Source organism: Vicia villosa, linkage group LG3, assembly GCF_029867415.1.
Source record: "Vicia villosa cultivar HV-30 ecotype Madison, WI linkage group LG3, Vvil1.0, whole genome shotgun sequence".
In the NCBI taxonomy this organism is placed as follows: Eukaryota; Viridiplantae; Streptophyta; class Magnoliopsida; order Fabales; family Fabaceae; genus Vicia; species Vicia villosa.
This window is the reverse complement of record NC_081182.1, coordinates 162,581,546-162,606,594: the sequence shown is the minus strand read 5'-3', so window position 1 is coordinate 162,606,594 and position 25,049 is coordinate 162,581,546. Positions and strand designations below refer to the sequence as shown.

The 25,049-nt window shown below is 38.3% G+C and overlaps 1 protein-coding gene across 1 annotated transcript; it reads right to left on the bottom strand.

The window, feature by feature from the left end:
- Positions 1–6,811: 6,811 nt before the first annotated feature.
- Positions 6,812–8,545, bottom strand: LOC131659286 (uncharacterized). The gene has a single exon (XM_058928498.1). It carries the CDS (start codon positions 8,543–8,545, stop codon positions 6,812–6,814), a length of 1,734 nt encoding a protein of 577 aa, XP_058784481.1.
- Between the last annotated feature and the right edge of the window lie 16,504 nt (positions 8,546–25,049).

Genomic DNA, 25,049 nt, shown 5'->3' with positions numbered 1-25,049 from the left:
CCATAATATATGATCAAAACACTATGAGAATGCCTCTAACATGCTAATCGAATCAAAGTTTAGAGTGACTTACTTTGGTCAATTGGAGATAATTCTGGGAGTGTTGATGTTATGCTAGTATCCAACCACCTTCAGAATGCCACGAGCAAGCTATTGCAACCTTTGAATCTTGTTAAAACCTTCAAATTCTCACAAACCGATCTTGAGTTTCTTGGTGAATTTCTTGTTCTTATGCGTGTGCCTCTGAACAGAAATTCCAACCCTTATTCATATGCCTTGTGTCAAGTACTTATAGAGGAACAAGATTAGGTCAAAGATTAAGGCCCAAGGTCCTTGGAATCCAATCTTGCAAATTTTGGGAAAATTGATTTTATTCTTGAATATAAACTTGCTATTTTTGTCCTTATTTTGTATTAATCTTTCCCAATCAAATTATCAAGAAAATTATATTATAACTTGCAATAAATATTGATTGGATTTGATCAATATGAATCCTTTCACTCAATATTTGATTTTCTTTTCCATTATATCACTTTAAATCATTTTTAAATGAAATAAAAATTATATAAAATCAAATAAAAGGCTAAAATTCGTGGCATATGGTTTGGATAACCTAAATGAATTGTGGACCAAGTTTAAGTCATAAAAGTATAGGCCCATTTGCGAAAAATTCAATTTGAACCTCTATTTCACATTTTGTCCTCTAAAATTACCCAACTTTGACCAAGCATATCTCACTCAATTTTTAAGCTATGAGGGAGTTCTAGGACTTTTTGGAAACCTGAAGAGGTCTTCTATAAGCCACTTTGGAACATATTTTTCATTTGGAGCTTTTATCTTGATCATATCCTCTTTGACAAAAAACTGCTTTTGAATGATGTTTGAAAAGGACCTGTAATCTTTTGTATCATACCTCCTAAATGAAGCATTTCTAGCCTTGGCTTGTGAGAGGCAAAGTTGTAGAGAATCCAATTTCCTTCCAAATAGGCTTTGAGTGGGGAATTTTTGATGCTCCATGTGAAAGTTATGGCCAGTCAAAGTTGAGTTGACTTTCTCCTAAAGAAACCCTAATTTGAACCTTTTTGCATTTGTTCATTTATGAGTTTCTATTGATAAATCATGATCAAACTTGATCAAATGATGGATATATACTCCTATACTTGATGTTTAACCAAAGATTAGAGGTTTGGACCATGCTTTGATTGTGGTTGACTTTTAGGTTTAATCTAGTTGATTGTGGATCTTGGAATTGCTTGAGTAGGTAACCTTTGGAGTTGAGCCTTGACTTTTGCCATAGAGTTATCTTAGGTCATTATGAACCATAGAACTTTGATTGAGAACCTTATCTTATTGATCTCTCCAAGAGAACCTCAAACCCTAGCCTCAGGAGGCTCTTGACTATGAATGTTGTTTGGATAGAACCCTAATCTTTGAATCATTGTAGATGAAATGAAGGAGGCAAATTTTGGGGTATGACAGTTGCCCCTGTTCAATCTTCTTAAACCGGAAGAATCGGATAGGCATGCTTTCCTGTCGCGATCGGAAGGTGGAAGATTATTGAACACTAAAAATGCCCTGAAATTTGCTGGTATTGTAGAATGTGGCAAACTTGTTTTGAGAAACGGGGAAAATAAATCCCTATTTGCAAAAAGGCATAACTCTATATCACCGTCGAGGGACTAACGTGATACGAGTCAGTGAGAAGATTTGAAAGGGTATCACTTCCAAGGGACTAACGTGATAAGACGTAACTTATTGCTGCTCAGGGACTAACGCAATAAGTCACGATTTGAATTGAAATTGAAATTGAAATTGAAATGAGTCTTGGTTACTGCCAAGGGACTAACGTACCAAAGAACTCGGTGCCATATCACTGCCAAGGGACTAACGTGATAAGACGTAACACAATAGGTCACGATTTGGATTGAAATTGAAATTGAAATGAGTCTTGGTTACTGCCAAGGGACTAACGTACCAAAGAACTCGGTGCCATATCATCGCCAAAGGACTAACGTGATAAGACGTAACGCAATAGGTCACGATTTGGATTGAAATTGAAATGAGTCTTGGTTACAGCCAAGGGACTAACGTACCAAAGAACTCGGTGCCATATCACTGCCAAGGGACTAACGTGATATGACGTAACGCAATAGGTCACGATTTGGATTGAAATTGAAAATTGAAATTGAAATGAGTCTTGGTTACAGCCAAGGGACTAACGTACCAAAAAACTCGGTGCCATATCACTGCCAAGGGACTAACGTGATAAGACGTAACGCAATAGGTCACAATTTGGATTGAAATTGAAATTGAAATAGGATCTAAAAAAAGGAATTAGAAGAAACAAGTTGGGAAACAAGCTTTACCTGTAGAATGATGCTTTGCAAATGCGTATGCTTATGATTTGTTGTAAATGCATGAATGTTTATGCAGATGTCGCGTATGTGAGTGTATATGAATATGAATATGTATGTATGTATGATGACTTTGATGTACTATCTTTTGTCACCCATTGGATTTGTTTAAAACCTTTCGAGCAGCTTTGCGGGTCTTAACTCAGATCGTCTGAGGTTAGTCTATTGGGATATTGCAGTGTTTTCGGAACTATCATATCACCAGGCGTGTATTGACTTCCGGAGATGTCGTGGTCTCATCCCCTTTATTTTATCTAATGATTTGTAAGTTTCTTGTTTTAAGTTCAAAGTTTAAAGTTTATGAGGAACAAATTATTCTTTGCACTTGGTATTGAAATGACGAAAGACACAGTGTGAAAGGGAAAAACTTTTATTGATTATTGCCTTGAATTGGCGAATGTACAAAAAAGTATGGAAGAAATAAAAATGACAAATAGAAATGATATTAATACTGCTATCGCTCTTTTGTTATCGAGGGCCCCAGTAATCCTTTGACTTCAGAAGTTGGTGATTGCACGACTTTTTATCCTTTACGAATCATCTTCGATCCATGGTTTGGAATCTTGCCCCTGCTAGGCGTAGTACTTCTTGACTGCATCTGAATTGATTGGATGCGACAACTCATCTCCATCCATGGTGGTGAGGACAAGTGCTCCTCCTGAGAATACTGTTTTGACGACATATGGACCTTCATAGTTAGGTGTCCATTTTCCTCGGGCATCGAGTCGGGGTAGTAAGATCTTCTTGAGGATGAGATCTCCTTCTTTGTAAGTTTGAGGACAGAACTGCTAGGACTCTTCTAACTTTGTATCAGCTAGGACTCTTAAAGAGGGGATCTCCACTTCGATGGGAAGAACTGCTTCCATACCATAGACCAAAGAGAAAGGGGTTGCCCCTGTGGATGTGCGTACTGAAGTTCTGTAACCGTGTAAGGCGAAGGGAAGCATTTCATGCCAATCCTTGTACGTCTTCACCATCTTTTGTATTATCTTTTTGATATTTTTGTTTGCAGCTTCAACAACGCCATTCATCTTAGGGCTATATGGTGAAGAATTATGGTGTTCAATTTTGAATTCTTTGCACAGCTCCTTCATCATATTATTGTTCAGGTTCGACCCATTGTTAGTAATTATTCTACTTGGAATCCCATATCGGCATATGAGGTTATGTTTGATGAACCGGGTAACCACTTGTCTTGTTACATTAGTGTAGGAAGCAGTCTCGACCCACTTGGTGAAATAGTCGATGGCAACCAATATGAATCGGTGTCCATTAGAGGCTTTGGGTTTGATCATTCCTATCATATCAATCCCCCACATCGCAAACGGCCATGGTGAACTTAGCACATTCAATGGATTTGGCGGTACGTGTACTTTGTCGGCGTATATTTGGCATTTGTGACATGTCCTTGCATATTGGAAGCAATCAGCCTCCATTGTTAACCAGTAGTACCCTGCTCTTAATATCTTTCTTACCATTGAATGTCCATTTGCATGAGTTCCAAAGGTTCCTTCATGGACCTCCTTGATGATCTCCTTGGCCTCATTCTTATCCACACATCTTATTAACACCGAATCGTAGTTTCGCTTGTATAGGACATTACCATTTAGGAAGAACTTAGATGCCAACCTCCTTAGTGTCTTTTTGTCGATTGCGGAGGCGTTCTCTGGATACTCTTGTTTCTCCAAGTATTTCCTAATATCATGGTACTAGGGCTTGTTATCGGGTTGCTCTTCGATCGTAAGATAATAAGCTGGTTCGTCGAAGTGTCTGATCGTTATCCGAGGTTCGTGATTTTCCCAGGTTACTTTAAACATAGAGGAGAGTGTTTCCAACGCGTCGGCCATTTGATTTTCCTCCCTCGGGATATGATTAAAAGTGATGGTCTCAAACTCAGCCATTAGTTCCAGTATGAGGTCTCGGTATGGGATTAGCTTTGCATCTCGCGTATCCCATTCTTTATTGACTTGGTGGATTACCAACGCTGAATCCCCATATACCTCGAGTAATTTAATCCTTAGATCGATCGCAGCTTCTAGCCCCAATATGCACGCTTCGTATTCTGCAATATTGTTGGTACAGTCGAAACATAATCTCGCAGTGAAGGGTATGTGATGATTGTCAGGAGATGTCAAGACTGCCCCTATGCCATGTCCTAGTGCATTTGAGGCTCCATTGAACATAAGGGTCCACACCAATCGTGGTTTGGGTCCTTCATCGGGTCCAGGTATTTCATAGTCTCTTACTAGCATAATGTCCTCATCAAGGAAGTCGAACTTCATAGACTGATATTCTTCGATGGGCTGATGAGCTAGATGTTCTGCCAGTACACTCCCTTTTATTGTTTTTTGAGTGACGTATTGAATGTCATATTCTGACAGTAGCATTTGCCATCTAGCGATTCTTCCTGTGAGAGCCTGTTTTTCGAACACATATTTCAAAGGATCCATCCTCGATATTAACCATGTGGAATGGTTCAGCATATATTGCCTTAGACGTTTGGAGGCCCATGCTAGGGCGCAACATGTCTTTTCCAACGGTGAATATCGAGATTCGCAATCGGTGAATTTCTTGCTAAGATAGTAAATAGCGTGTTCTTTCCTGCCAGTTTCGTCTTGCTGCCCCAGTACGCATCCCATAGACCTTTTGAGGACGGTGAGGTACATGATCAAAGGTCTTCCTGATACGGGAGGCACGAGTATCGGTGGTTCTTGTAAATAATGCTTTATGGTTTCGAAAGCTACTTGACAATCGTCGTTCCACTTGATTGGTTGATCTTATCTTAGTAATTTGAATATGGGCTCACATGTAGCAGTTAAGTGTGAGATGAACCTTGAGATGTAATTCAAACGACCTAAGAAACCACGAACCTCCTTTTCTGTTCTTGGAACGGGCATTTCTTGTATGGCTTTCACTTTGTCAGGATCTACCTCTATGCCTCGTTGGCTTACTATGAATCCCAACAGCTTTCCCGATCTCACGCCAAATGTACATTTGTTCGGATTCAACCTTAGCTTGAACTTCTTCAAGCGTTCGAACAACTTTTGCAAATGTGTGATGTGTTCCTCTTTAGTACAGGACTTAGCGATCATGTCATCCACATATACTTCGACTTCCTTGTGTATCATATCATGGAACAGTGTGACCATAGCTCGTTGATACGTTGCCCCAGCGTTTCACAATCCAAAAGGCATCACCTTGTAACAGAAAGTACCCTAAGATGTCATGAAGGTGGTTTTCTCCATGTCTTCGGGAGCCATTTTGATTTGATTATACCCAGAAAATCCATCCATTAATGAGAATACTGAAGCTTGTGCGGTATTGTCCACTAGTATGTCTATGTGTGGCAGTGGAAAGTCGTCCTTTGGGCTTGCCTTATTCAGATCTCTGTAATCAACACACATGCGCACCTTCCCATCCTTCTTAGGAGCTGGCACTATATTGGCGATCCATGGTGGATATTCAACTACGGCAAGGAAACCTGCGTCAAACTGCTTGAGCACCTCTTCTCGGATTTTATTATCCATGTCGGGTCGAACTCTTCTGCGCTTTTGTCTGACAGGTGTACAACCCTCTTTGAGTGGTAGCCTATGTACGACGATGTCTGTATCTAACCCAGGCATGTCACGGTATGACCAAGCGAATATTTCTACATAGTCATGGAGGAGTTTGACCAGCGTTGCTTTTATGTCCTCGTTCAGTGTTGCCCCAATCTTGATTTCCTTGGGTTCTTTGTCGGTGCCCAAATTTATGATTTCGATGGCTTCTTGAGGAGGGAGCATGCTTTTGGATTCTCTGTCCATTAGCCTTGACAATTCTTCCGGAAGTTCATCGTCTTCCTCATCCCCTTCCTCAGACTGATTAGCGAGAGCCTCGAGTTTACATTGAGTTTCAGCAATATTATTATCGGTGATGTTAGAGGGTGATCTGCACATGTTTATGTTTTGTTTTTTGTATGCAATTATAATTGTGCTTTTGTTTTATGCAAGAATGTTATTTGTCATTTTTTAGGAAAGTAAATGCAAGAACGAGACGATGTTTTCAATACCAAATGCAAACGAAAATTTTATTAATAAACTTAACTTTGAAAGTAAATGGGGCCCTTACAAACCAACTCTATGCTTCGGGAGAGGCATGAGCGACATTTTTTTTTATTGATTGATTAAAATGGGAAATAAAACACACGACAAAACAAATTACTTTGAAATAGAAACTATCTCTGGTATCTCCAGGCTCGTCCAATTTTGAAGTTGTTCTCCCGGTCTGATCATTCGGATGAAGTTGGATGTACCCTCCATGCTAGATATCATGGATACATGCTCATATCCGCCTGTGACAAAAGTTTGCGCGATCGGAGGGAATCGTTGCTCTTCCTTTGCAGCCTTCTTTGTCGGTTGTCATCCTAAACCCAGACGATCTCTTTTCTCTTGCACTTCTGGAATCTTGCCCCAGCCTTCCATTTTCATGTCTTGCAAGTCTCTCCAGGATGTTATCGCCCTTTGTATTTTCTCAATTGGTAGCGTGACAGCAGTTGCGATCTCTAGTGCTTGGAACGAAGTCTCCAATGCCTCTTCTCCAGCCTCGATGTATCGGTACGAGTCCAGATTGCTAACAAATATATCCTCCTCCCCATTGACGGTCACTATAGAGTTTCCATCCACAAATTTTACTTTCTGATGTAGAGTAGAGGTAACTGCCCCAGCATCATGAATCCAGGGACGTCCCAATAAGCAGGTATAAGCAGGTTCAATCTCCATTACTTGGAAATTGATGCAGAATGTATGGGGACCAACTACTACAGGTAGGTCAACCTCTCCCAACACCGGACTTTGTGAGCCATCGAAGGCTTTGACCACCAGACGACTTGGTCTAACTACCAGACCCTCCAAGGCTATCTTGTCGAGAGTGGCCTTTGGCATCACGTTTAATGATGACCCTGTGTCAATCAGGACTCTAGATAGATGAGCTTTCCCATATTGTATGGAGATATGCAGGGCTTTGTTATGCTCTTTCCCTTGTGAGGGTAGCTCATGCTCACTAAAACTTAAACATGCCCCAGCAGTAAGATTAGCCACCATTCCATCAAATTGATTTACAGTGATGTCTTTAGTTACGTGGGCGGCGTTCAGGATTTTCATCAAGGCGTCTCGATGTCTTTCTGAATGTACTAACAGCGAGAGGAGTGATATTTTGGACGGAGTTTGGTGCAACTGGTCCACCACTCTATAATCACTTTTCTTGATTAACGCCAAAAACTCTTCAGCATCTTTGTTAGCGGTCTCTTTGTCCTTGGATGTGCCTTCTTCAGTCGGGACCACAGTAGCTTGATTACTTGCTTGTGCTAAGTTCTCATTTGGTTTTGCAGTATTGAATATGCGACCACTACGAGTCATGCCCCCAGGCCCAACGATGTTTGTCACATCCGTATTAGTACTAGAATCATATTCCCAAGGGACCGCTTTCATTTTGTCCACCGGATATGGATCTCTGACTGGGATGATCCTAGTGTGTACTTGTGTGGGTATCAGCAATGGTGCTTTGGCGCAGGGGATGATTAATGTCTTCCTTGCCCCTTGTCTAGGTATTATCAATGGTTCATTCCTATCTAGCATGGCCACATACTCCTCCTCAGGATGCTCCTTAAATTGAATTACTCCTTGATCCACGAGTCTTTGCAGGGTGTTCTTAAAGGCTTTGTTATGTTCTAGGATGAACCCCTTTGCGAGTAGATACCTCTTAAGGGCATTTATGGGGGAACTCCGTTGTTGAACTAACTCTTGCTCAGTGACTACCTCTATTGCATTGACTGCGCCATCATGATGAGGCATGGTGTTTATCTTCACGTTGGGTTTGTCAAAAGCAATTGCCCCAGACTCTATTAGGTCTTGAACCTTGTGCCTGAAAGCCCAGCATTTTTCTAATGTGTGTCCAGGAGAATTGGCGTGAAATTCACACCTTTCATTAGGTCTGAAGTTGGGCGTAGCTCTTCCAGGAATCGGAGGTGGCATAGGTCTGAGTTCTGCTAATTGCTCATTTACCAAATATTTCAGTATTTCGCTTCTGGAGGTGGGCAAAGGGTTGAATTTCCTTTGTGGCGCTAGGAATCTATTTTGTTGCGGCGAGTAAGACATAGGAGGTCTAGGCTCTTGATGCACTACTGCGTTGGTCTCCCCTTCCTTCTTTTTAGTGAAGGTTGAGGTGGGCCTCTTTGAGTGATAAGAGTTAGATGATGTTCCTTGTATCTTCCCATCTTTGATTTCGTCCTCAATTCTTTCTCCGATGACCACTAGATCTGAGAATCCTGAGGATACACTTCCGATCATCTTATCGTAGTATGGTCCTTGTAGAGTTCTCATAAACATGTCAACCAGCTCCTTTTCCAGTAACGGAGGTTGGACTCGGGACGCCATTTCTCGCCATCTTTGGGCGTATTCCTTGAATGATTCTTCCTTCTTCTGGGACAAATTTTGTAATTGCATTCGATTGGGTGCCATGTCCAGATTGTACTTGTATTGCTTTAGGAACGTATTAGCAAGGTCATTCCAGCTTCGGATATGTGTCTTTTCCAATTGCATGTACCATTCAACAGATGCCCCACTCAGGCTATCTTGGAAGAAATGCATCATTAGCTTTTGGTCATTGGCATAAGCAGCCATCTTCCTGACGTACATGCGTAAATGAATTCTAGGGCATGTAAGTCCTTTGTATTTTTCAAAGTTGGATATCTTGAACTTATGAGGAATGGTCAAATCCGGCACCAAGCTCATTTCATAGGTATCCACATCAAAGACGTCATATCCTTCTACTGCTTTCAGCCTTTCTTCTAGCGCCTTGATTTGTCCACTATTTCTAGCACTTTCTTCAGAATCAGATTGGGTTTGCTTATGTTGGGATTCCTGATTTGTTTCATCCGCCTCCCCATATTGTAAATCCACGTAATCCTCATCCTTAGGTGGATTGTTAGCAGGGATGCGAACCGTGCGAGGCGCCCCCTCTTTCTGAGTGGTGGGAATGAATCCTTCATGGGAAGCTTCTCCCTCTTCATGGGTTCTGGTAACTCTCTTTGAGGAGTGGGCACTTGACTTGTGAGGGTCAAAGCCTCGAACAAATCCCAACAGCGGGTTGCCATCGTTTGGTATTTCCTCATACTGACTCCGAGCTTCCCTAGCCTTTTCCTGTTCATCCCTAATGTCCTTCATGAAACTTAACATTTGAGCCATTCCTCCCTTAATCTCATCCACAGTACCTTTCAACTGGGTTACTTCTTCGCGAAGGGCGGCTTGATTCTGCTCTAGTTGTTCCATTGCTTTCTTCTTCTGAGCACGGGTTTGGTATGGAGGTATTGTTGCTTGATTGTCTTCTCCAATGGTGTGACTAGAGATAAAGATAGTCTTTTTCTTAATGCCTTGAAATTAAATATGATATGCATGATAAGAATGTTATGCTTATGCTATGTTCATGTCTTATCCACATTATTATAGTAAATATATATATATATATATATATATATATATATATATATATATATATATATATATATATATATATATATATATATATATTCCATTTTTATATTCTTTTTTCCATGTACTTTCCTTTTTTTTTATGTAATTATTTGGTGAATATTATAGGAACAATAAGTAAATGCGAAAATAAACACACTTTATTAATTGAAAGAAATACCACTTTATTGTTGGTTTACAAATAAGAATGGAAACTGAAATTATAAATTCTTGAAAATAAAAGCAACAAGGAAATAAAATAAAACTAAGAATGCTTTTGGATGTCTTCTTGGAACTTGTCCACCATATCCCTACAAAGCTCCATAAATTCTTTGACTTCTTTAGGAAGGATGATAGGAGATGATTCCGCCTTTGCCAAACTCTTTGGAATATCTTGTATTAAATCATTACACAAGAAAACTAGCTTATCAAAATTATCGCGGCATTTTTCATAGTCTTCAAGCATCTTAGGTACCATGCTCGCATGCTCATTCGCCGCATAAACAATTGTGTAGAGTCTCTTCCAATGATCTCTTTCATCCATGGCTGCCTCGTATATCTCTCTTTGCCTTATGAACACTTGCCTAAGTGATGCCATGGCTTGAAGTGCTCTATCGTACTCCCCGGTGCGCTGTAAAAGTGCTTCTTCCGTGGTTAATCTCCTTGTGCGCTCTTGTTGTCCAGAATTGCGAGCTTCTTGAAGATCAAACTTTAGATTCCTTATTTCCACCTCTTGATCTTTAGTCCTATCAGTTAATTCAAAGACTATAGCTTCTAGATTTTTCTCGGATTCTGCTTTGTCATGAGAAGCTTTTTCATAACGTCTTCTCCACCTTGCAATTTCTAGACTTGCTTGTTCCAACTTCTCATTATATGCCTCTAGATTATAATTAGCACTTAGGACTCCTTCGTTTGCACGTTTCCTTTTACTTCTTTGCCTATCATTATCTTCCTTCATTGCTTGAAGTTCTTGGTTTTTCTCTTTAAGGTCAAAGCGTAGTTGGCTCCTTTCGTTGGTAAGTTGATGTATATCAAGCTCTAATTTTTCTTTTTCCTTTCGGGACGCCTCTAGGGAAGCCCTGGTCCCTTCTACCTCTTCGATGGATAGAGGAACAGGATTAGGAGAATCAGGCTTGTATGCGGGATCCACAACAAAAGGAAGCAAAATCTTTCCAACTCTTTCTTGAACCCAACTAGTATAAGGTTCTCTAGCAATGATATTCTTTGGCCCAAAACTCTTTGCTTGCACATGCCTCCAAGCTTGAATTATTTTCTTTAAAGTTCTTGGGTCCCCTTTTCCGTTGTCATGCAAAAGTAATTCTTCCAATTGCGGTTTGGGAGGCTCACAATCCAAAGAATGGCCTAGTTGGCGCAATGCTAGAATAGGATTATAATTAATGCATCCTAATGTTCCCATCAAAGGAACATTGTTGAAATCTCCATATTTATAAATAATCTTATCGAAATTTAATTTCTTTGCATACCAAAGGATAGAATCTGCTTTGAGAGCCCTTAATTTTTGGGACCAATCATTTCTAGTCAATTCTTTAATAAAACAACTAGCTTTGTAGAGATGGGAAGTCATCCAAGAATATAGTAAATGCACACAACAAAATAGCATCCCTTTCTTCTTCGTACACCGAGCATGGATGGAATAATAAATATCAGCAAGGATGGTGGGAGTTGGATCCTTATCAAAAATCCTAAAAGAGGTGAAAGCATGAATGGCGGCAGGATCAATATAATCAATATTTTTTGGCAATAAGACAACACCAAAAATCAATAGAGTTAATAAATGTCCACAAATGTCCCATTGTTTCCTTTGAGCATACATTAAAGCTTGATTTTCTAAGTAAGATCTTTTGATCCCATGCACATCTCCATCAGTTTTATAATTAGATTTCAACTCCGTAGCGGACAATCCCAAAGCTTTTGCCAAATCTGAGAAATCAACTTCTTTACCCACACCAGTATAGAATTCCCTTTTTATCCTTGAAAATCCTAACATAGCATCCATTTCTTCCAAAGTTGGAGCCAACTGAAAATCTTGAAAAGTAAAGCATCTAAGCGGAGGATCATAGAATTGGACCAATGCAGTGATAGCTTCCTCTTGGACTTTTACCTTTAGCAAATCCAAAATATCTCCATAACGGGCCACAAACCTATCCAAAGCACTTGATGGTAGTTTTTCCTTTATTATTTTCAGTTTTTTGATATCTGGGGTGGAAACAGCAAAGTGGATAATGGGCTTCTTTGTACTCATCCTTCCTACAAATTCACCAAATAGAATACATTTTTATATTTATATTTTTTTTACTTTACTATTTTTCTGTGGATAAGTCATGATAAATGCATATGATGAATGATGCATGCACACAAATAAAACACAAAAAACAAAAATAAAAAACAAATATAATAATAACAAATAATATTTCATATTTAATCACATAAACACAAAAGCCCTAGGTTCATAGGTTTGACGTAGCGGCTTTTAGGGAGCCTACCCTTTCCATTGGTATGTCCTAGACACGGGTCTCATGGGGTCGTTCGTAGCCTCCGAGCCTTTCTGTCTCTTCGGATTTTAGAACAACTCATTTTATCCAATGAGGTTCGAATTTTTGGGGTAGGTTCTCGGAGAGATCAGCTGACTACCCAGTCCTGCCCTCAACAAAGTCAAGCCTCGTTTTGGAAATTTCCGAATATTCAACCCACTCCAAGTGGAGTTATCAATGAGACTCATAGGCGATTCAAGTCCCCCCTGATCTCAAGGATAACTCCCACACTTAGGTTTTAACACAACATAATATATACCCAGCAGTGCATATAATATAACAATTATGCAATTAAATACAAATATCAAAGCAGATAGAATATTTTGCAGAAACAATTAAACAAATAAAAATGAAAAACAAACAATAAAAAGAAAATCAAACACAAACCCTAAAAATGGCAAATAGCCAAACCCTAACACTTTGCCAAACCTAAACCCTGCCAAAACCTAAAACCTATAGGAGCATAGTATTCACCATTATAGTTTTCCCCAGCAGAGTCGCCAGCTGTAGCAACCTACCCTAAAAATTAAATATTAGAGTCGCCACCTATTCTATCAAGGCGAATAGTGTGGTGTCGTTTTTTTACCTCCCCGTTTCACTTGGGAGGACGGCACGCTAGACCCTTCACGCGAAATTTGGAAGGAGAATGCGCCCGGGATGGGATGAATTTTGTTTCAGTTCTTCCTACGATATCACACGAACTTTCTTATTGTCCTACGAGTAGGAAAGGGAAAAAAATCTCAACTAAACCCTAGGAGTTTGCTAAGTGTGAGGATTTCACCTAGACTAGAAATTCTGAAGTTCGGGGGGTCGGTTATACATAGGGAAGAGTTTAAGCACCCTACATATCCGTAGTACTCTACGGGAACCTTCTCTGTGTCATTGTGATTGTGTTTATTGCTAATGATTGGGAAATTTTCTCCTTTGTGTTAGGAGAGAGAAATTGAATTGATTAAAAAAAGACAGACAGACAGACAGACAAACTGACTATTTTTGGTATTTTATTAGCTCGCTGAGATTCCTTGTGAACCTCATGCCTACATATCCCTAGTGGAAGTCAGAGCATAATGTAGTTCGGGGAACTAACTAAGGAAAATAATTATTTTTGGTGCCTTGCTTGAAGCTCAAGGTTGAAGCTTTGAATAAAATCTCTGTTTACAATAAAGAGACATGAAGTCATCTTTATAGAGAGGTATTTCTACTATTCCACCACAAACATTAAAAGAGTGACAGAATAACTGAATTCATTTCATTCAAGAGAGGGAGCCTACTTGGTTGATCAAGTATGACAGCCAACATGCTTCTTGAATGAAAGAAAGATGCTCGTCCAAATTAGGGAAAGTTAATCACATGTCTGGTTACACTGCCAGCTCATGCCTTTCAAAATCCTAAATGGGAGACTTGGTTAAAAATTAAAACGAAATGTAATGTTTGTTTGTTTGAATGTGGTGAGATAGAAGAAAGATCTCTCTATAGAGATAAGCTATGTCTATCTACTGTATAAAAGATTTGACCTTTTAGCTGGCTTGAATGAGGCCCAAGCTTGAGGCTTTTGATTGATTTATTTGATTCTGGGAGATAACCTTACTGGGGAGAATTTAAACTAAGGAGTTTTTTGTGTTCTGTACAAAGCTCAGAATTGAGGCTGACTCTAGTTGGAGAGTGTTTATTTGATGGACTTTTATTTGGTGTTCTGTACAAAGCCCAGAATTGTGGCTGACTCTATTTAGGGAGACTCTATTTGTGTGCCTTGTATGAAGCCCAAGGTTGTGGCTAACCGCTGAGGATAACTGAGTTTTTAAGACTATGAATGACTCTGTTTTGTGTGCCTTGTACAAAGCCCAAGGTTGTGGCTGACTCTTACTGAGGATGGTTATTAATTTGTGCCTTGTATGAAGCCCAAGGTTGTGGCTACTCTAGCTAGGGGGAATAATATTTTCTGCCTTGTACAAAGCCCAAGGTTGTGGCGGACTTTTAAAGAAACAGAGTATGGAAGACTCTATGGGGAAAAGATCCTAGAGATTAGGAATCTTTGACACAGGGAAATATGGTTTATCTGCCTTGTACAAAGCCCAAGGTTGTGGCTAAAAAATGAAAGACTCACTGGGGGAGTTTTATTCTGCTAGAGGTTTTAACAAACTAATTTATTTTTATGTTTTTTGGAAGCTAACCCTTTCCAGGGATTTTGACTCAGTTGGAGAAATTGACTATTAAAAGACTGAATTTTTATCATGTTTTTTGGAGGCTGACCCTTTCCAAGGGGTTTTGACTCTTTTGGGGAAAATATCTCTTAAGAGAATGAATCTTTGGTTTTGAAGGAGTGATTTTGGAGGCTGACCCTTTCCAGGGGTTTTTGTTAAAATGAAGGAATGAATGGCAGAAAGATTATCTAGTGGAGACTTCTTGTTTTAAAGCCCAAGATTAAGGCTGACTCTTGCTGGTGATAAGCAAATATGGATCCTAGACTCTGCTAAGGAAGATTGATGAAGATAAGGGTGACAGAGACTGTCCATGTCTCTCATTCCAAAAAGTGTACTCAATATGAAATTGAGACAATCTTAGCTTATTTAAAGTCTGGTTTAAAGAATGGAAGAAACTCACCAGGATAGGCTAAAAGGTAACTAAAGACCTGTTCCTATGTTTATAAGAAACCTGATGGGTCCTTGTATAAAAGCTCAAGAGGAAGCTGGAAATGCTTTTAAGAAGCCTGTGGGTCCTTGTACAAGGCCCAAGAGGAGGCTAATTGAGGGTCATCGAGGGTCCTTGTTATAGCACAAGAGAAAGCTATGTGGTTTTGAACTTATTTTGGCTCTAAGCAAATGGGTAAGAGGTTTCACCGGGAATAATTCCTCTTTGGGTGGATGTGTCCTATTTTGAGTTCTAAGGCTTTTACCAAGATGTTTCACCGGGAATAATTCATCTTGGGGGTTTGAACTATAGATCTCTAATTAGGAAAGAGCCTTCACCGGGAAGACATTCTCAATCCTAGGCCATATTCCTATAATATATATATAGTTTAACTGTCCTAGGGTTTACACTCAAACGTAGTTCTAAACAATATATAAACAGTTCTATATTTGACAGTAATTTAAATAAAGACTGTAAATTGAAAGCTTGTAAAGCCTAACCTGGATGGAGTGGAGGCCTTTGAAGATGTATGTACAAAGCCTCAACAGCAATTTTTGTTGTTTTATTGATAACAATTGAATATTTATGATAAACAGTTAAGGGTTTTTTAAAACAGAAGAAGTGAAGATGGACAAAGGTCACATAGGTGTCTGAAGAGTTTCACCAGGAATAATGCCCTTCAAATACCAGAAGAATGTTTTGAAAACAGAAAGAAGATTTTGTAAATACAGTTTTGAAAACAAATTAAGAAAAGAAAAAGGTGTTGGGACTTACACTCTATTAGAGGCCCAATGAAAATGATTTACTGTTTATGAAAACAGTTGAAAAAAGATTGAAATGATATAAGGTTTTGTTGTTTGAAAACCTTAATCATCTGTTTAATCGGAGACTGAAAACAGTTTTGAACATTGACAAAAGTCAACTTAATTAAGGCAAAGATGAAATCTATACCTAATTAAGACCTAAATAATCAGGGTTTTATCATAAAATTATTCACAAAATAATTAGGTTAAAACAAAATGAAAATATATATTTTCAAAGTATTTAAGAAAACACTTAAAACATACTATTTTAAACCTAATAAAAATATATGAAATAAATAATATTTTTTTATGACTTTTTGATTATTCACAAAATAGATATATTAAATAACAAGTGTGTGAAAAATGAGGTGGAAATGAATTTATTTGATAGGTTAAATAATTGTGTGAAGTTTGTGAATAAAACAAAGAAAAATAGTGGTAAAAAATTGGGTTTGTCTCCTCCAAGGTTTGAACACACGCCCTCTAAGTCACCAGCTCAAAATAACACCACTGAGCCAACGCGCGCTTGGTGATTATAACACACACCCATTTGGTTATGTTTCAAAACAAGTGACAAATCATTGAAAAATAAAAGAATCAAAAAGTCTGGGGCGAGGGGGATTCGAACCCTAGACTTGAGGCATGAGGAGACTAAGGGCGTATGTGAGGCCACTAGGGCAAACGATGAATTCGTTTATAAAACGCATACCATTCAAAATAAAATAAACCTAGCCCATGGATTTGAATTTCGCGCGCCACCATAGTCATCTTCTTCCTCGAGCTCAAAGATTTTCAAATTTTTAACTCTCTGGTTTCTCAACTAAATGGCATGATGTAAACATCAATCTTGCTCTAAATTTCCTCACGAATCCAGATATGTAACTAACATTTATTTATATTAACTATAGCTACCTAATTTCTCAGAAAATATGAAGAATATATGAACCCTAAATTTAAAATTAAATGACAAGCAAGATGAATAAATGAATGATGATAGAGGGTTTTCAATCCTCTGATGATGCTGAACAAGATAGTATCGAGCTTTATCACAAAGAGTACTTAAATTAAAGAGGTGGAGTTCAAAAACTTACCTCTGAAAATGGAGGTCGTGAGGATGATGAGGAGCACCTGGGCTTGTATGAGTGATCCTAAAAGCTTCCTTGGGACTCAGTGATGCTAACTGAATGCTTATTGTGACTTCAATCCTTCTGAATTGCTCTACCCGACACCTTCGATTTGAGCTTCAAGTGGACATGGAGGGTGATGAATCTTGAGTTATAGATGAGCTGCAGCCATCTGAACAACTTCACTATGACCTAAGGAATGTGTCTGGATGCTTGGCTTCGTTGGAAACCTTCTGAATTGCTCTATGGACCTCCAACTGCAACAGCTCCAAAGTGAGAGCAACAATGGTGTTCTTCCACCTACAGAAGTGATCCAGGTGCTTGGATCACCTGAAATGAGCCCCCTTGAGATGTTAGGATGCTTACTTTCCAAAGAGAAGCTCTGGTTTGAAGAAAACGATTCTTCTTGCCAAAGAACTTTGAAAAACCATAAGCATGAGAAGAGAAAGAGAAAGCAAGGAATATGGTTGCTTTGGTGTGTTTTCTAAATGAGAAAGAGCCCTCTATTTATAGGCAAATGGTTCAGTACTGATTGAGAGAGTAAGCTTGCTTAATGAGGTTGATTTGGTTTCTTGGCTATGAAGGAATTTCAAAAATATCCAAAATGCAATGATGAGAATTTTGATTCCATTATATCAATCCCCTAGCCCTCGATTTTGCTTGATCTTAGGGGACAATTCTGAGATAGAAATGAGCTCTAATTGGTTGGTTGGAAGATTCCTTGGGTGATTCATCAATTTGCCATAAATTCCCAAATGTAATCATTACATTATCACATGTTCTTGTTTTGGGAATCTTCCTCAATTCTTATGCTATGGTGAAAATGAATGCATGGCATGTTTTCAGATGTGTTATGGGTCGTGTAGCATCCATAAGTGAGGTCATGTGCACAAAATTTCAAAGTTCAAAAATGAGGCATGACCTATAATTTCACTTCATGAGGCCAACTTTGAACAAGCATAACTCTTAGCTCAAAATGAATTTGGAGGAGGTTGAACACAATTTGGAAAGCCCTAAACATCTACTTCAAATCATTAGTTTATGGTTTCTTCAGAATCCTTTGGCAAATTTGTGAAAAATGAGGCCAAAGTTGGAAGAAAACTAGGTTAAAACACTTAGAAAATTTTCTAAGTCTTTATGACCTAAAACTTCAAAATTTCCAAATCTCTTAAATGGTTGATCTTTTGAAAAAGTTGCTATGTAAGATGTTGTTTTATTTTGCAAGATCTACAACTTTCATGTTGGAAGTTTTTTGAGATGTGTAGGTGAAATTTTGAGTTCCCACAATGCCCTCAAAAACCCTAATTCCCGACTTTTTGCTCCTTGGTGAATCTCTTTGAATTTCTTTGGTCAAATGACTTTAATAACCATATATTGATGATATTGATCTTTAAAAGTCATGGTTTGACCAAAAACCTTAAAAGTCAAGGGTGATCCTATACAGTTGACTTTTTTTTGATAAAGTGAGATTTTGGACTTTTGTGTGGGATCAAGCTCTTCTCCTCAAATGGGTGGTGTAAATGGATTATATTGAGGTAGTAGAAGTCCTTGACCCATGTCTTGAGTTTTGGATCCATGTCCTGATTAAAAGTCAACCATCCAGGTGAATTAGGTCAAAAACCCTAATTGTCGACCAGATGAAATTGATGACGGTGGATCTTGGATTGGAGTGTAATGCCCAATGGATGTTGTTATATGAGCTACTTGAAGATGATTGATGCCTTTGAGTGATGCCCTGGAGTTTTCTAGGGTTTCCCAAATGTGATCCCTGATTTTAGTCCTTGATGGGGGCTCAAAACCCTAGACTGGGTGTCAGATGAATAAGTGACTGCTCTGAGTATCTATTTTGTCTTTGATGAAAAGTCTAAAAGATATGACATCTCAGGGGGTCAAAAATTAGGGTATGACAAATAGGAAACCTCGCGCAGTTAAGAGATCAGGGTAAGATACTATATTCAGGTCGAGGGAAGGTGTTAGGCACCCTCAACTCTTTCCTATGGTTTGCATTATAAGGTTACTATAAAGAAAGGTGACAGAAAGTTAGTAGGGTAAATGGCAAAAATTATCATAATTAAAGGTTTGTAATTCAAAGAAATAAAATCGGGACAAAATGAGATTTATGGGGGAGGGGACTCGCCTTGTTGCCAAGTGCCTACGTACCTCCTTATGGAGGATCAGAGTCTATGTAGTTCGGGGAAGGGTTATACGCCTTAGAGTTGAATTTGATCTGATATGGTTGAAAGTTGCTTCAAAGGCTTTTGAAATAGCCTATGATAAGTTAGGAATTGGAAAAGGTTTGTTTTGGAAATGTTTTAGGCTTTGGGCGTACAACCCTGATTTTTTAGTTTGCACTATTACCCGCAATAATCGATTGATTCAATCACCATAGTTAACAGATTAGTAGTTGGATCGTTACCAATTTTAATCAATTGATTTAATTATTACTAATAACGAATAATAGTATTTTTTAATAATTTTTATGAATTAATTTGTATCGGTACCCCTCGTAATCGATTGATTCGATTAAAAAGAACAACGCATTAGAATGAGAAAAATAGAAGAGTTAATCATCGCAACTAATAAAATAGTTGAAACCATTTAACCAAATAGAAATTAATTACATTTTAATTAAATATCATTTTAATTAAAATTATTATTGACCATAGCGATTAATCGATTTAATCGGAACGAACAACAAATTATGATTTTTAATATTAATATTACATATTAATTTTATTCATAAAAAAAATTACTACTATATTGATAAATATTTTAAAAAAGAATTAATTAAAACAAATGAATTAATTAAAATTATTATTGTTATGAAGGTTAAGATTCAATGTGGCTGACTGTAAGGTACATGGTATAGGGGCTAATCCTGGGGCGTAGGATCTATGGAGGATGCCATCATAAGGCTGGCTATTGAAGGTGCATGGTAGAATAGAGGGTCATAGGCGCATGGGATCATAGGAGGAAATTTGTGAAAAAAATATAAAGGGCCAGGGATCGAACCCTGGACCCTTGGGTGACCAACAGCCACGCACACCAACTCAACCACAATGGCAACGCGTTAACCAAACGCAATGAACAAATTATAAAAAAAACAAACAAACAATTAAACAACGCGCGCGAAATTTAAAACTGGCGAACCAGATGATGACAACTCATCATCGTCCCCATCAGAACTGCAAAAAAACCTGTGGAATTCGCTACGAAATTGCTACGAATTGTTTCGTAGCCAGTATACCTGCCAAATAACGAATAGCACATGCCTGTATATAAATCCTTCGCACCTGTCCTATTCTCCTTGTTTCAATCATGCGAACATGGTCATGTTATTGATTTAACCTAATTTTACCTCTACAGAAAAGCCCCAAATTAAACACTAGGAACTCGACTCGACCTCTTATGGCATATCACGTTTAAGGCACACAAACTTCAAACAAATAATCCAGAAACAACCATGGCACCAAGATAAACCAGAATATATGATCAAAACACTATGAGAACGCCTCTAACATGCTAATCGAATCAAAGTTTAGAGTGACTTACTTTGGTCAATTGGAGATAATTCTGGGAGTGTTGATGCTATGCTAGTATCCAACCACCTTCAGAATGCCACGAGCAAGCTATTGCAACCTTTGAATCTTGTTAAAACCTTCAAATTCTCACAAGCCGATCTTGAGTTTCTTGGTGAATTTCTTGTTCTTATGTGTGTGCCTCTGAACAGAAATTCCAACCCTTATTCATATGCCTTGTGTCAAGTACTTATAGAGGAACAAGATTAGGTCAAAGATTAAGGCCCAAGGTCCTTGGAATCCAATCTTGCAAATTTTGGGAAAATTGATTTTATTCTTGAATATAAACTTGCTATTTTTGTCCTTATTTTGTATTAATCTTTCCCAATCAAATTATCACGAAAATTATATTATAACTTGCAATAAATATTGATTGGATTTGATCAATATGAATCCTTTCACTCAATATTTGATTTTCTTTTCCATTATATCACTTTAAATCATTTTTAAATGAAATAAAAATTATATAAAATAAAATAAAAGGCTAAAATTCGTGGCATATGGTTTGGATAACCTAAATGACTTGTGGACCAAGTTTAAGTCATAAAAGTATAGGCCCATTTGCGAAAAATTCAATTTGAACCTCCTTTATTTCACATTTTGTCCTCTAAAATTACCCAACTTTGACCAAGCATATCTCACTCAATTTTTAAGCTATGAGGGAGTTCTAGGACTTTTTGGAAACCTCAAGAGGTCCTCTATAAGCCACTTTGGAACATATTTTTCATTTGGAGCTTTTATCTTGATCATATCCTCTTTGACAAAAAACTGCTTTTGAATGATGTTTGAAAAGGACCTGTAATCTTTTGTATCATACCTCCTAAATGAAGCATTTCTAGCCTTGTCTTGTGAGAGACAAATTTGTAGAGAATCCAATTTCCTTTCAAATAGGCTTTGAGTGGGGGATTTTTGATGCTCCATGTGAAAGTTATGGCCAGTCAAAGTTGAGTTGACTTTCTCCTAAAGAAACCCTAATTTGAACCTTTTTGCATTTGTTCATTTCTGAGTTTCTATTGATAAATCATGATCAAACTTGATCAAATGATGGATATATACTCCTATACTTGATGTTTGACCAAAGATTAGAGGTTTGGACCATGCTTTGATTGTGGTTGACTTTTAGGTTTAATCCAGTTGACTGTGGATCTTGGAATTGCTTGAGCAGGTAACCTTTGGAGTTGAGCCTTGACTTTTGCCATAGAGTTATCTTAGGTCATTATGAACCATAGAACTTTGATTGAGAACCTTATCTTATTTATCTCTCCAAGAGAACTTCAAACCCTAGCCTCAGGAGGCTCTTGACTAGGAATGTTGTTTGGATAAAACCCTAATCTTTGAATCATTGTAGATGAAATGAAGGAGGCAAATTTTGGGGTATGACACCTGGCATCCCTTACAAATCTAACAAATGGGGTCTAGGCTGCACTTCTAAAGATCAAGATGGAGAACGGCATCCTCTTCCAGAAGGTTTGAAGTATAATTTCATCAGCAAAGGAGTCAATGCCATAGGAAAAGATGAAGATAATCGCAACCTAGACAAGTGGATCTTTCCTACATCAGACGAAGGGCTGAACAACTGGAAGATTGGAGACATTGTCTCTATCTCCTATAGTCAGGAGTAATTGCCATTCTTAGTTTTGTTTGTTTTCCTTTATGTTTTCCAATTTTAATTTCCGTATTTCAACAAACAATAAACTTTAAAGCCGTGTGTCTTGCCCGGGGCACAACGGTCCATTGTTAGGGCTTGTCATTTCATAAGCATATTTTCATTCAATAAAACATTGGACGTTTCGTATTCAAAATTGTGTGTTCGCTTTTATTTTTTACTTTTCTATAGCTATGTGTTCTTACACACATCCACATAATACACTGCAGATCCATATCCACTCTGGATCCTATTGATAATGACTCTGCTATTGCTAAATATGACTTTGAAAATTCGATCTACCAAGTTGAGGACGAAGGTGAGGAAGATTTTGAAGTGCCCAGAGAACTTTCCAGATTACTAGAGCAAGAAGAAAAGACTATACAGCCGCATGAAGAGGCAATTGAGGTTGTGAATATAGGTACCGACGAGGAAAAGAAAGAAATCAAGATATGGGCTGAGCTAGAGGATGGCATCAAACAGAGATTGATCCAGATGCTACGAGACAATGTTGAGATATTCGCTTGGTCCTACGAAGATATGCCTGGGCTCGATACTGATATTGTGGTTCATCGTCTACCTATCAAAGAAAACAGTCCTCCGGTTAAGCAAAAGTTACGAAGAAGTAGACCTGACATGGCTCAGAAGATCAAAGAAGAGGTTGAGAAGCAATTCAATGCCGGTTTCTTGAAAGTAGTAAGTTATCCACCATGGATCGCCAATATAGTACCGGTACCCAAGAAGGACGGAAAGGTCAGAATGTGTGTAGACTATAGAGATTTGAATCGAGCAAGTCCTAAAGATGATTTTACCCTACCACATATTGACTTTCTAGTTGATAGCACTGCGCAATGCAAAGTGTTTTCTTTCGTGGATGGTTTCTCAGGTTACAATCAGATTAAGATGGCACCTGAAGACATGGAAAAGACGACTTTCACTACTCCTTGGGGCACATTCTATTACAAAGTCATGCCATTTGGGTTGAAGAATGCAAGGGCAACGTATCAGCGTGCAATGGTAGCTCTGTTCCATGATATGATTCACAAAGAGATAGAGGTCTATGTTGATGATATGATTGCAAAGTCCAACACCGAAGAAGAACATCTGGTCCACCTGCAGAAGTTGTTTGATAGGTTGAAGAAATACATGTTGAGATTGAATCCAAATAAGTGTACTTTTGGTGTGAGGTCTGGTAAGCTACTAGGTTTCGTTGTTAGCAGCAAAGGTATTGAAGTCGATCATGCGAAAGTAAAATCCATACAAGAAATGCCGGTTCCACGGAATGAGAAAGAAGTTAGAGGATTCTTGGGACGTTTGAACTATATTGCCAGGTTCATTTCCCATCTGACCGCTACTTGTGAGCCAATCTTCAAGTTACTATGGAAAGATCAAGCAGTGAAATGGAATGACCAATGCCAAGAAGCTTTTGACAAGATCAAGAAATATCTTCAAGAACCTCCGATTATGATACCACCTGTTGAAGGAAGACCTCTAATTATGTACTTAACAGTATTGGAGAACTCAATGGGGTGTGTGTTGTGTAACGCCCATAAATGTGTTTTTCTGACAAATTGTGATGTTTACTACATTTTCCTAATTTTACCGTTTTCGAGTCGAGTCAGTCGGTAAATATTAATTATGTTAATATTTTACTTATTACTTTCCATGTGTGTAATTATTATGTTTTGGGTGTTAATTGGTTAGAATTAATGTTTAGTGACATTTGGGTCAAAATTAGAATTTATGAAAGTTGAGTGGGGGAAAATGAGAAGTAGAGAAATAGAAAGAGATATTTTGATATAGAGAGAAAATGAGATATTTTGAGATAGAAAGAAAGAAAGAAAGAGAACTTGGGAAGAGAAGAGAAAGAAGAGAAAAACAAAGAGAAGAAGAGAGTTGTAGAATCCAAACCAAGCTAGAGCCAAGAATCCAACCAAGGTAAGGGGGATGAATATAGTTTATCTTGATTGTATGGTTCTTGTAGTTTTGTATTCTTTGTTCTTGTTCTTCCTCTTTTCCAAGCTTGTTCAACAATGACAAATTGTGTGTTTTGTGAGTTTTGAAGATATAAACTTGATTTTATGGTGTGTATGTGTGCTATGATGATAGATATTCCCATGGATCATGTTTGTTTTTCATTTCTCCATGCTTTCTTGCTTATGAAGAAATTTAGGTCAAAGACAATATGTGATGATCCAACCATATGATAATCATGGATTAGGTGTATATATAGCATGTTTGTGTTGTATTGGGGTTGGGATGAAGGTTTAAATGGGTTTTGAATGGGTTAGAGGGAGCTGAGACGGTCTGTTGCAGAACTGGTTTTTCTGGATTTACGCAGGTCCGCTGAGCGGAGGGGGTCCGCTGAGCGGAGGTTCTTTTGCAGAAAATCTCTGTCTGGGTCCGCTGAGCGGAGGTTCTGTATTTTTGTTTGGTGATTCCCTGTCTGGGTCCGCTGAGCGGAGCTCAAGCGGACTGTGTGAAATTTTGTTTTTCCAAACTTTGTTTTGTTGTATCTTTTGAACCGTAGGTCGTTTCTACGCGCCGTTTGAAGTATTATGAGAACCGTTGAGTATGCTTTATGATAAAGAGGAGTGTGTTGGTGGTTGAATGATTTTTCATAAATGTATTTTGTGAAATGATATTTGCTAATCAAGTATGTTTTGACGGTATACGTGTGCTGTGTGAATATGAACGCCTGAGTGGCAATTTTGATGATGTATCCGTGTAGAATAATATAACCGGTGTGATGTAGATATGTGACCGAGTTATATTGTTGTTGTTGTTGTTGTTGTTATGTAAT

What these genes read in the sequence shown, in the direction of transcription:
- LOC131659286 (XM_058928498.1), bottom strand. Translation starts at nt 8,545, where the DNA reads ATGTCTTACTCGCCGCAACAAAATAGATTCCTAGCGCCACAAAGGAAA.